This window comes from Morus notabilis, unplaced genomic scaffold (genome assembly GCF_000414095.1).
Source record: "Morus notabilis unplaced genomic scaffold, ASM41409v2 Scaffold3172, whole genome shotgun sequence".
Lineage (NCBI taxonomy): Eukaryota > Viridiplantae > Streptophyta > Magnoliopsida > Rosales > Moraceae > Morus > Morus notabilis.
Window position 1 is genome coordinate 11131 of NW_010360894.1, and position 11699 is coordinate 22829.

At 32.9% G+C, this 11699-nt stretch overlaps 1 protein-coding gene and 1 pseudogene across 3 annotated transcripts; both read right to left on the bottom strand.

Moving 5' to 3' along the window:
• Window positions 1-1359: 1359 nt before the first annotated feature.
• On the bottom strand, window positions 1360-2379 carry LOC112091493 (annotated as a pseudogene).
• A 4180-nt stretch (window positions 2380-6559) lies between these two features.
• Window positions 6560-10775, bottom strand: LOC21384943 (uncharacterized Rho GTPase-activating protein At5g61530). 3 transcript variants are annotated; one of them, XM_024165262.1, is made up of 10 exons: window positions 10676-10775; window positions 9842-9949; window positions 9537-9769; window positions 9102-9164; window positions 8980-8998; window positions 8518-8616; window positions 8011-8088; window positions 7680-7924; window positions 7125-7287; window positions 6560-6966 (listed from the first exon to the last, which is right to left on the bottom strand). In XM_024165262.1, the coding sequence occupies exons 2-10, from the start codon at window positions 9900-9902 to the stop codon at window positions 6821-6823; spliced, it is 1107 nt and encodes a 368-aa protein (XP_024021030.1). In that variant the 5' UTR covers window positions 9903-9949; window positions 10676-10775; the 3' UTR covers window positions 6560-6820. The 3 variants fall into 3 exon arrangements, with proteins under 3 accessions (XP_024021030.1, XP_024021028.1, XP_024021029.1); XM_024165260.1 differs by having other exon boundaries at window positions 9507-9769; XM_024165261.1 differs by lacking the exon at window positions 10676-10775 and adding an exon at window positions 10432-10591 and having other exon boundaries at window positions 9507-9769.
• Between the last annotated feature and the right edge of the window lie 924 nt (window positions 10776-11699).

The following is an 11699-nucleotide window of genomic DNA, read 5'->3' on the forward strand; positions in this document are numbered from 1 at the left end:
GTGTGTCTATATATATATATATATATATATATATAAAGAAGAAGAAGCGTGTAGAAAGGAGGAGGGTGAGAAAAATTTGAGTTTCCTTTGAAATTAAATTGTTAGCAAAAAAATAAGAGATTAGAAAATCAGTCAAAATAAATTAATCATAACAAATCCAATTTAAATGGTGGATTTGATTTTAAATTTTAAAATTCAAAAAATAAAAAGGAGAAAGATAATAAATTTTAAAAAAATTCAGAATATTAAATACCTAAAAAATTTAAAGTGCACAAATTGAATCTCTTTATTGCCCCTTAGTTCAAAAAGATGAGCTCATTGTCTCATAAAACCATATGGTGATTAAATGCAATTTTCAAATCCCAAATTCAAAAAAAAATCTCTCAACATCAAATTCAAAAAGGATCATTTTAATTTCCCATAAGGTCATATACCGGGAAATTATCCAAATATAACTTTCAAATCCAAATTCTAAAGTAAAATTCCAAATCAAATTTTAAAATATCTTTGAGTTCCTCCTATGGTCATATATCGGGGAATTCTTCCAAATCTAAATTCAAATTCAAGAACTACGATTGACTTGATTCCCTATAGGATACGTAGGCAACCTAAACAATTAGGTGCAGTTTTAAGATCAAATTCGATCCTAATTCCTCCTATAATCATATATCGGGAAATTCTTCAAAATCTAAATTCAAACTCAAGAACTACGATTGACTTGATTCCCTATGGGATATGTAGCCAACCTAAAAATTTAGGTGCAGTTTCAAGATCAAATTCAATTCTGAATTCCTCTGATGGTCATATATCGGGAAATTCTTCAAAATCCAAATTCAAATTCAAGAACTACGATTGACTTGATTCCCTATCGGATACGTAGGCAACCTAAAATTTAGGTGCAGTTTCAAGACCAAATTCAATCCTAAAAATCCTCATAAATGACAAAGTCAAAACTAAACTAAATCAAACTTCAAAGTGCGTAAATTCCTCATAAGGTCATACACCGAGGAATTATCCAAAATTTTCAAACCCAAAATTTAAACTACAAGTGGCTTGATCCCCTAATGGGGTATGTAGGCAACTCAGCCAAATTCATCGAGTTCAGCCGCAATTTTAAATCAACCCAAATTTTCTAAATTCACAGAAAATAGAATTTACTGTTTTAACTGGAATAAAAAAGTCTTCCCTTGTACCAAGGGATTGTAATTAAGAAGTTATTCTTATAATCTTGGTTGGGTCGAACTAAAAATAATAAACTCCTATATTAATTAAATCCTAATATAGGTGAAATTATGTTGTGTGTGAAATATTATTTTAACATTAATAAATATTTTTACTCAACAAAGATATCTTCTAAATTTAAAGAATTTGCTCGTTCTCATGATCATAGGCATAAATTTTTGTCCGTGTTGTGTCCTTGGCAATTCTGAAAATAGCTAGCTCTTGCATTTCTCCAAATATCACCACGACCGTACTTTCATTTGGATTTACTAACGGATCAGCTGTAAGTAAAGATTTCTCGATGTGAAAATCATAGACTTCAGCATAATCTATTGTACAACCCGGATAATAAATAATCGTCTAGATTAGGAGGAAATAGGCTTGGAAGGTGAATGCTAACATCTACATTATTTCCCTTGTTAACTTTAGCATAAGGTTTGTAAAGCGTTACCATCCAGTCTTTGTTTACCATTACCAACCATCCCTGTGAAGAGCCAGAAATACGTTTATTATACGATACAAAAAGTTTTGAGTCGGAAAATTTGTTGTCTATAGTGTTATATATGCTCCATGTTTGTTCTTCGCTAGGGATGAGAAGCATTGGAATATGATGATGTTGCGATATTTTACTCCGTTTAATTTGACTATCCTTCAATACAGAATGCCATTGCAAACAAACGACACCAAATTGCAAATAATCTAATGATGACTCCAATTTCTCTAAAACCAAGTCCAACAAATGCTTCGACAACCATGCCCAACCTACAGAAATAAAAATATATACTATTGTGTGGGAAAATGTGCGCTGACACGTCGGACAACGATTGTGCCCCACGTGGCCCTGTGTTAGTCACGTCAAATAGCTGTCGACGCTTGGAACTCCATATGGTGAAAGGGCCAATTGTATGGGGTGACTCATAAGACTGTCGACCCTATATACAGTCGAGGCCTATGTGACTTGTTCGCATAAGAGGTACCATGGTAGGGTCAACTGATGGAGAGCCTATGTCTGGCTTTGTATTGTGTAGGCACAGAGAGCAGACCGCATGAATATGGGTCCACGTCCCTAGAAAGGCCCTTGAGTGGGCAAGGGGAAATCCCCAGATTGCATCTGGACTTGGAAAAGGTCAGCAACACAGGAAATGATTGCTTGCCCATAAACCGCCTGTAAAGGACCAATGAAATCGAAGAAGATCCCCAGAGCCACAATAGTGGACGAAATGGGTAAGTGGATAGTATAAAAGGCGTTGACAGGCTACAGTCTAAGCAAATGGGATAGTACGCCACTTTGGAAAAGTCATCATTAAAATCTCTGTGACAGTCCGTCCAAAAGGGAATCCATATGTAATCCACGGGCTATAAAAGGGGCAAAGCCCCAGAGAGGGAGGGATCAGATGTAATCTAAAAAAAAAGCCAAAGATAAATACAATTTACAGTGGATGTAACTCTTTCATACAGAGTGACCACTATAAAATTTGTGTGTTTTTACGTTCATTCAAGCACTACTTTCATGCTTCTCATACTACACTACAACAAACAGTTTGCAACATTAACCCAAATACATAACAATTTTAGGCCGGTAACTTAATGGAATATCGAGAGGTAACCCGGCGTAATCTTGTTGAAGAAATTCCACCGTCAACGTATACATATTAGCATTCAAGATTAAAAGAAAAAAAACTAACAAATTTAATTATAAAAAGAGAATATATTACGTCGGATTTGGCCGGTTCTAGTGATATGATATATTCATTGTTGCGATTTCGTCCTTATAAAGCCCTTTCTTGATAACTTAATCCCTCTTATTATTAATACCATTGATTGTTTTGGTCCTAATTTCTAAAATTGATTATGAATTTTTTTTTGAAATCTGAAGAAAGTAATCACATACCGATGCATGATAATTCAAAATTTTATTAAACAAGATATGTTCTCTTTATCTTGATTGAAAAATCTTAAAATTAGAAAATTTATTTAAACATTGTATGACTTTTGTGAACCTACAAGATATCATGTACGCTCAGATAACTACTTTCGTTAACTTTCAAATACCCATCACTAATTTTGGGGATGTAGACTAAAAGTGCAAAATAGTAATAATGACAAGGGAAATAATAAGAAATATGCCAATATGAAAAGTTTAAGAAAATATATAGGCCATTTTTTAGTTATAAAAATTAATAGGCCATAACTTATTAAGTTATGGTTCATAATCAGATAAATTATGGATAAACTTGTCAAGTTATGGTTCATAACCAGATAAGTTATGGACAATAACTTGTCAAGTTATGGTTCATAACCAGACAAGTTATGGATGAAAACAATAATTTGGCATATTTATTAACTTATGTAAACTATTGACCTATTAATTTTAATTCATCTCAAGTCTTGACATATTTTCTTATTTCTCCCTAATAACAATAATGAAAATAATGAAGATAATACTAATAATAATAAATTAGGGATCGGTCTGTTCCAAAAAATTAATAAACAAGTCGTCATGATGCTAGTATTTTTGAGAATAAAAAACATTCTTACAAAATATGCATGCTAAATTAATATGAACAAGAAACAAAAACGAAACACGGCAATCACATAATTTTATGGGACACGGAAAGAACCTGATAATCAATATATATATATATATATATATATATATATATATACACGTGTGTGTGTGTGTATGTGTGTGGTGTGTGTAATGTGTATTAAAGTTTATGGTTTTTTGTTATGCAAGGCAGCAACGTCGTATAAGATTATAATGAGAATGAATTTATGTTATAGAGAAATAAGAACACTATAATAAACAGGCCCATGTTATATAATAATCATCATAACCAATATATATATATATACACACACGTGTGTGTGTATGTGTGTGGTGTGTGTAATGTGTATTAAAGTTTATGGTTTTTTTTGTTATGCAAGGCAGCAACGTCATATAAGATTATAATGAGAATGAATTTATGTTATAGAGAAATAAGAACACTATAATAAACAGGCCCATGTTATATAATAATAATCATAACCAGTACTAAATGATGAGATAACTTTTCGTTATTATCTTACAATATTCATGCAAGATATATACACATATATACACACACACACACACACATATATATAAGCTTTCCTCAATTTAATAAGTTAAATATAATGTTTTCACTGTTAATTAACGGATCAAAACATTACCAAATCAAGATTTTACAGAAACAACAATTTTTTCACTAAAACAATTACATGTTGAACTAGAAAGCAATCAAGTTATTGACTTCGATCAAGTCAGACAAACAACGGAAGAAACGTAGATCAATAGAAAGGACGAGTTGTAAACATACGGGGATCCATATGTTGAAATTTTGAATTTTTGATGGCCAATACTATTTATCTCTGGTTTGATGTCCAACATTCAACAGTATGAAAAAAAAACTATGCATCTATAGAAACATATGCCGATGGCACGCTCTTTTATAAGTAATTCTATTAATTATCCAAGCTTATCCGATAATAAATTTAGATTTTATGATTTACCTATGCGTCAGTTATAAGTCAACTATTAATTTCCTGATTCCAATTGGAAGCATCATACTTTTTCTATTTTATTTATGATTACAGATTATGGATTATACATACTTCGTTTATTATTGCTATAAGAATATATTATTTTTGTGAAGCTGGCATTTACCCGATCAGTTTAATAAAAGTTAGGGGAAAAAAAAAATGGAGAAAGAGGTAAATAAGTCAAGATTTGAGATGAATTAAAATTAATAGGTCAATAGTTTATATAAGTTAATAAATATGCCAAATTACTGTTTTTGTCCATAACTTGTCTGGTTATGAACCATAACTTGACAAGTTATTGTTTATAATTCACGGTTTTTGTTCATAACTTGTCTGGCTATGAACCATAACTTGACAAGTTTGTCTATAACTTATTTGGTTATGAACCATAACTTGACAAGTTATGGCCTATTAATTTCTATAACTAAAAATTGACCTACATACTTTTTTAAACTTTTTGTATTGACTTATTTTCTACTATTTTTGAAAAAAAAAAAAAAAAAGCTTTATAAGCTGCACGTGACGGCAAAAGATCATCCAATGGGCTTACAGTTGTCTTTCGACCCGTTTTGCATGAATGTCCTGAAATTATTTTTATTGGCACTTTGTCTCCTTTTTATTTTTTTTAATTAACTACTGAATTTTTTTCACACACCCCAATTGATACCTCCGTTTGTTTTTTAAGAACTAGCATATGCATCACACATGAGTCGTTAATGAAGGAAAAATTCTCTAAGGTTACCATTGCATAACCGAATAACAATATATATATATATATGTTTTAAACATCTGATGATATGCCTAATAATATGATAAATTGATTTAATTAAATAACATTGTCTTGAGCATTTAACGCTCAAGGCTTCATAATCAACATTATAACTTGAGACGTCTCAATGGAACATGATTTCCAAAATGGACCTTGAGGACACTTATGAAATCTATTGAAGCCTGATTGCTCTTCTTAAAGTATTGGGCCATTTGAGTTATACACAAATATACTAGGGGAACTCCCATTTTGACTTCTAATACTTAATTCTCATACACAAGGAGAAGGTAATCAATTGGACAATAAATGTCTAGACATCATCGTGAATCAAAATCAACTGAATGCCCGATTGACATAAGGACATTTACCCGATCAAAGTGAAATTTACATGCAAGAGAAATCTCAACATCGTTTACAGCTAAACAGGAAAAACCAAAAGAGTTACACATAAAACGATCAATTGCTTTTTTTTTTTTAGGCAAAGAAAAGATCTAGTCGAGTCATTTATCGTGTCAATCCGGTTGGATACTACTTTTAGGGCCGGATACCAGCGGGTATCTCAGCCGGATACTGATATTGTGACCGTATACCGACAGATAACTTAAAGGTATATTAGGTATCGTAAATATAGTGTGATGTGTGGTATTATTTACAATTCAAACTTAAAACTTGTGACAATTCCCTCAAAGCCCATCAAATACCCAATTAAATCAAAGACCATGATAGAGTTACAATGATATTAACCCATATATTTATTTATGTTACGAACTGCTAATGACTTTGCTTAGTTCCCGTGTTGCCTTCTTTGAATTAACTACTAGCACTAAGACATGTTTTTCACTTTCAATGAAAAATTAAGGTCATTTTTATATAAATAAAAATGCAGAAAGCATCATATCTCACACATGCGCACATTTTCTAAGCAAGCAAACTATGGCAAGATCAGAAACCTGGACACAACAATGATTAAAAAAAATTAAAAAAAGAAAAAGAAAAGAAAGAAATCATTCCTAAAAATGACTCGAACGGAAAACATATATTTCTAGCTCAAGATTTACAGATCTTATGATAGGAGGCAGCGTTTTTCTCTCGACAGAAAAAGGGCAACACTGTTCTTTCCAAATACATATGAGACTCGAACGTCTACATGCTAACCAGTCTCTGTTCAGTAACACTAACTGGCTTCTCAAAGAAATCGAATGCCCTGCTGCTGAGATGATCATCTTGACCAAATATGGTAAAGCACTGCAACTTTATCAATCTCCAATCTCATTTCCAAATTGTTTCATTAGCATCTGTAAAAATGGCATTGTGATGTTCTATGAGGCACTGAACAACCTCGATTGCTCCAAAGTCCATCGGCACGCCATCGTCCAATGGAATGGGAGAAGAAGCATCAGTAGCCTCCCCTTCCTCTGTAGTACAAGAAAAAATAATTAAAAAGTAAATAATGAGTGGCCAATCTTCTATGCAACTAATTTGTTGTCCCAAAGCAGAATAAATTAAAAGGACAACTGTTCAAAATATCAAAGCCATAATATGCATGAAAATTTTATTGATATGACTACTTTACCAGAAAGCATGTCCCATGCACTATAAGTAGGAGGGGGTTCAAAATTATTATTGGAAGGTCCTTTTGGTGGTTGGCTCCAATACTGCCTATAGATGTCAGGTTCACTTCCTTTCTGCCAAATCATAACTGGGGCCATTTCCATGGCAAGACTTCCGGTGTCCATCTGCATTACATTGAAGATTAGTGAGCTTAGTGGATATAATTATATCTACAGCCAGAAAGTAACTTTTTTCCGACACTGGAAGCAAAATGAGCCAGATTTTATAAACCACATCAACATGATCAAACAGATGATTCCTCAATTTCCTTTGGTGAGTGACAATATAAAAGAATGACATCTGAAAGGTATGCGCAAGCAGTTTCATTCCTCTACAGGAAACTTTTCTTCCTGAGGAAGCATTCCACAGGAAGTTTTATTGTCTTGCAGCGATGAGCCTATGACCAGGAAATATAGGATCTAAAAACCAGTCCAGCCAACCGAGATAGAAAAGGAACATCCATAGTTATCAACAAAATCCATGAAAAGGAGAGATGCGAAGGAGATAAGCTTCCTACCTTGTTAACAAGTGCTTTCTGGCTAACATGGAGGAGTAATGCAGTAATGAATTCCAGGGTCATATAGTTTACATTCGGAAGCCTCTTCAATATATTTCTCATTGCATTTATGCTAGAACGAGCACCTTTTATTTCGTTATAAAGCTCAAATGTTGTTAGGGGCTCGGGAAGGCTAGCTAGGTAATACTTGACTAGAGCTGCCACCTCTATTGAATTTGCACTCTCTGGTAATGATGCATTTGAATCTGATGAAATCATAATACAGTGTTTTACCATCATATCGCTAAAGTAGAATAACCGCAGATAAAACTTATAAAAGACATTAAGATACCTTGGTTGAATAGTGAAACTAATTGCTGAATAACTTTTTTATCTGCCTCCGTTTTAAACAGGAATGGTGTATTGAGTCCTATAAACCAAGAATGAACAGAGGAAGTGTAAGCATCATCTAAAACAAGAGATGCAGTAATATGTACACATACAGATATATTCATTACGTATTTTGAGTGCAAACATAAAACAAATGATGCAGTAATATGCACACATACAGATATATACATTCGTAAGTACATATGTATGTATTTGAGTGCATTCGTACATATTTACATATTCATACTTGTAGTGTTTAGTCACAAAGCTGCAGAACTAATTCTTAATCAATTACCTGATAATATGTGTGTATTTGGAGTGCATACATAAAAGAAATGATGCAGTAATATGTACACATACAGATATATACATCCGTACATACATATGTATGTATTTTGAGTGCATTCACACATATTCATACTTATAGTGTTTAGTCACAAATCTGCAGAACTAATTCTTAATCAATTACCTGATAATACGAGGTAATCTGCACACTTGACCAACATGTTGGGAATGGGTCTCATGGATTGTTCTCTTTGTACAGTAACTTCAATTGGAACTCCAAATACTGAAAATTATAAAAAGAAAATAATTATTGGTACAAAGCTATTATCTATGTGAATACTAAATCCTTATTGCTGGTCAAAACCTATAGTCTCCTTGAACACTGCCCCATAATGACCTCAACATTTTTGTGGGAGTTAAAACAAAACTCATCCGCCTATTACTAATTCAATAGCTCAAAGACGCAGCCAATTTTTTGAAATCTGTGTCCACAAAATTCCGACTTTTATTTATTTATTTTTAAAAAAAAAAATAATAAATTCCAACTGTTTAATACCACAAGTCAATTCACAGTAATAAATTTTGCTAAACTCAAACTAGAAAGAAACCTACTTGGTAGAAGGTAAGACTTGGTTACGAAACTTACCATCAGTGCTAGCAACACCCTGCAAATAAGAGCACAAGATTAAACCTTCAGGACAAACAACAATATCCATTAAGAAAAATAAAATGGAAAAACAAATAGAAGTAGCCTCACGGTGTCCATACCTTTTGCCATCTTTCAATATCAGTCAGAATGGTTTTACTTCTTTGTGCTGTCTTCTTGGCCACCTATTAGACATTCACCAACTATAGTATATCAGTAAGCGGATAAGCAAATTCAAAGATTTCGACAGAGATCAACCTAATATGTTGAACTATGCATTGAATGTAGCACTTAAATGTGTTTCTAGAGCATAAACATACTTTTTGTACAATTACTGTGTAAACTCGTTAAAGTTTTGTAATATTTAGTAATCTACGTAACAACTATAGCTTAAAACTTTGCTCCAGTGGTGAAAATTAATGTCAAACAATAATTTCGTCACACGGTCATATTAACAGTTTAAATTTCACACAGCCACACAATTCATAATGATTCATCTAATTTTGCAGATAGGGCTAGGAAATTGCCTCTTCAACTTTTGTCTTCCCAACAGCTACCTTATCCTTCGTCTCTGAGAGGCTCCTCCTAAACAATGTGCCAGTGGTAGCAGCTGCGGTTATAAGACGTTCTTGCACGGCATGTTTTGTCGATGGCTGCTGGAGAAGCGCCCATCGACTTTTGACCAGCGAGCCAAATCGCCCTGCCACATCTGCGACATTACCTCTTGCATCCTTCGCAACCTCACCTACAAATGTTCCGGCTGATTGTCCAGCTTCTTTAATCTTTACACCTACAATAAAGCCCAAAGTAAGTATAAATAAAATAACAAAAACAAGAGCAAGTGATGTAAATAAAAAGGTACCTGAGGAAGAAAAGAATCCACTAGCTTTATCATGCCACTGAGGCAAGATAGGAGAAGGCATTGGACCAGTAGCAGAAGACCAGACTCAAATTCAAAGAAAAATACCACCTGTCAGGAATAGACAATTAATAAGACATCTCCGAGGTGTTTAGTAATAACTAGTTTCTCAAAGTTTCTATCAAAACAAACAAACAAATATGTATATGGTATATATATGTCATATATAAAACACCATTAGGCTCTATTTGCTATCCAATGAGCAAACGGAATAGCTGGTGTTATTTCGAACACAGTCAAACATATCCTTGAATACAATTTCAGTTTTCTAAGAATATAATGAACTCCAGAGCCCAAAAAAAATTACAGAATAAGAAACACAGAATAAAATATATCATCTCCCCACCTCCAAGTCTACTGCTTGGTAGACAAGAAAATGAAGGAAAATCAATAGTGAAACAAAATTTTATGCTTCCTCTATTCATTGGTCTCTAAACGGGAAAAAGATTAAACTTCTACTAAGCCGATCACTTTAATCAACCCGATTTCTGAAAAAAAAAAAAAAAAAAAGGTTGCCGCCTTGAAATTCGTACTTCTTTTTTCTTCTTCTTTTGCCTCGTGTTCTCGCGATCAAAGAAATATACACTCGACCATAAATTTATTCAACTTCAAAGCGAAGAAAAATGAAAATTTTTTCTCCATTTACGAAGACAACCAGAAAAAATCAATATCAAGTTCATAGCTTGGTCACGAATACCATAAAAAACAAGCAAAGACAGAAAATCCAGAGGAAAAAGAAACCCTATATCGGAAGAAAATTTACGCAATTGGGAATACCTGGTGATCAAAGGAGCTGAAGCGGAGACCAAAAAGCTAAAAAGCAACAACTTTTTTTTTTTTTCGTTTTTAGAGAGAGAGAGAGAGAGAGAGAGTCTGGAAGTCGTTGGGCGTAGAGAGAGAGAGAGAGATTATTCATTCTAATTAGAAGAGTTGAGAATCTTACTGCTTCGGTGCGGTTGGTCGATCATTTACTTTGGTAGGCTAGCGAATGGGATTATGCCACGTACGAATCTGTGGTGTTGAATAATTGACCGGAGTGGATTCGGTCGTTTCTATGGAGTAGTGGGGTTCCCCTCAACTACAGTCTACAGATAACGGTTCTCCTCTGAAAAAGGGCTCATCTGGCGTGGCATCATGTGAGAAGCCGCTGAATATTCCCCCTTTTTTTTTTTTTTTTTTTTTATAATTAGTGTTTGGAGCTTATCTTATTTTTCTGATTATTCTGTGTTATGATTAATGTTTGGAACTTTTTGCTCCTGCACTTAATTTCATTCATTTGAGTTTAAAATTTAAATTTTATTATAATAAAATATTTTTAAAAATAATTTTATTTTTTTTATTACAATAAAATTTTTTACGTAAAATTACATATCAACTCAAATTAAAAACTCAATTTAACGAACTAAACAAGCTTTTAATAAGGTAAAATTAATTTAAAATTGTATTTAAAAAAATAGACATTTTGATTTTACGTTTGGATTTTGGAATTGATAAAAATGAAAACAATCCACAGAGTTGTTTGGCTGTTTGCTAGTTTTATTTATTTATTTATCTATTTATTTTGATAATCTGGTTAGTTTTTAGTTTATTTTGTTTAACTAACTACGGTCTCGTTAGTTTCGTAGATTTGAGTTTTCAATTCGAGTTGAGATATGACATTTTTTAAGAGTCTTTAACTGTAGCAGAAAAAGTTAAATGTGACATTTTTTAAGAGCTTTTAACTATAAAAATTTAGAACTAAAAATTCAAATCGGTAAAATAAACGAGAATTACGCGGCATTAGCATCTATTTGTCATCCCC

Bases quoted from the DNA above. Each gene is read 5' to 3' on its own strand.
- LOC21384943 (XM_024165260.1), bottom strand. From the start codon at position 9,902: ATGCCTTCTCCTATCTTGCCTCAGTGGCATGATAAAGCTAGTGGATTC. The intron at 7,925-8,010 runs GTATCTTAATGT...TGATTTCATCAG, and splicing joins AGTTTCACTATTCAACCAAG to ATTCAAATGCATCATTACCA. The intron at 7,288-7,679 runs GTAGGAAGCTTA...AATGTAATGCAG, and splicing joins AGAAAGCACTTGTTAACAAG to ATGGACACCGGAAGTCTTGC.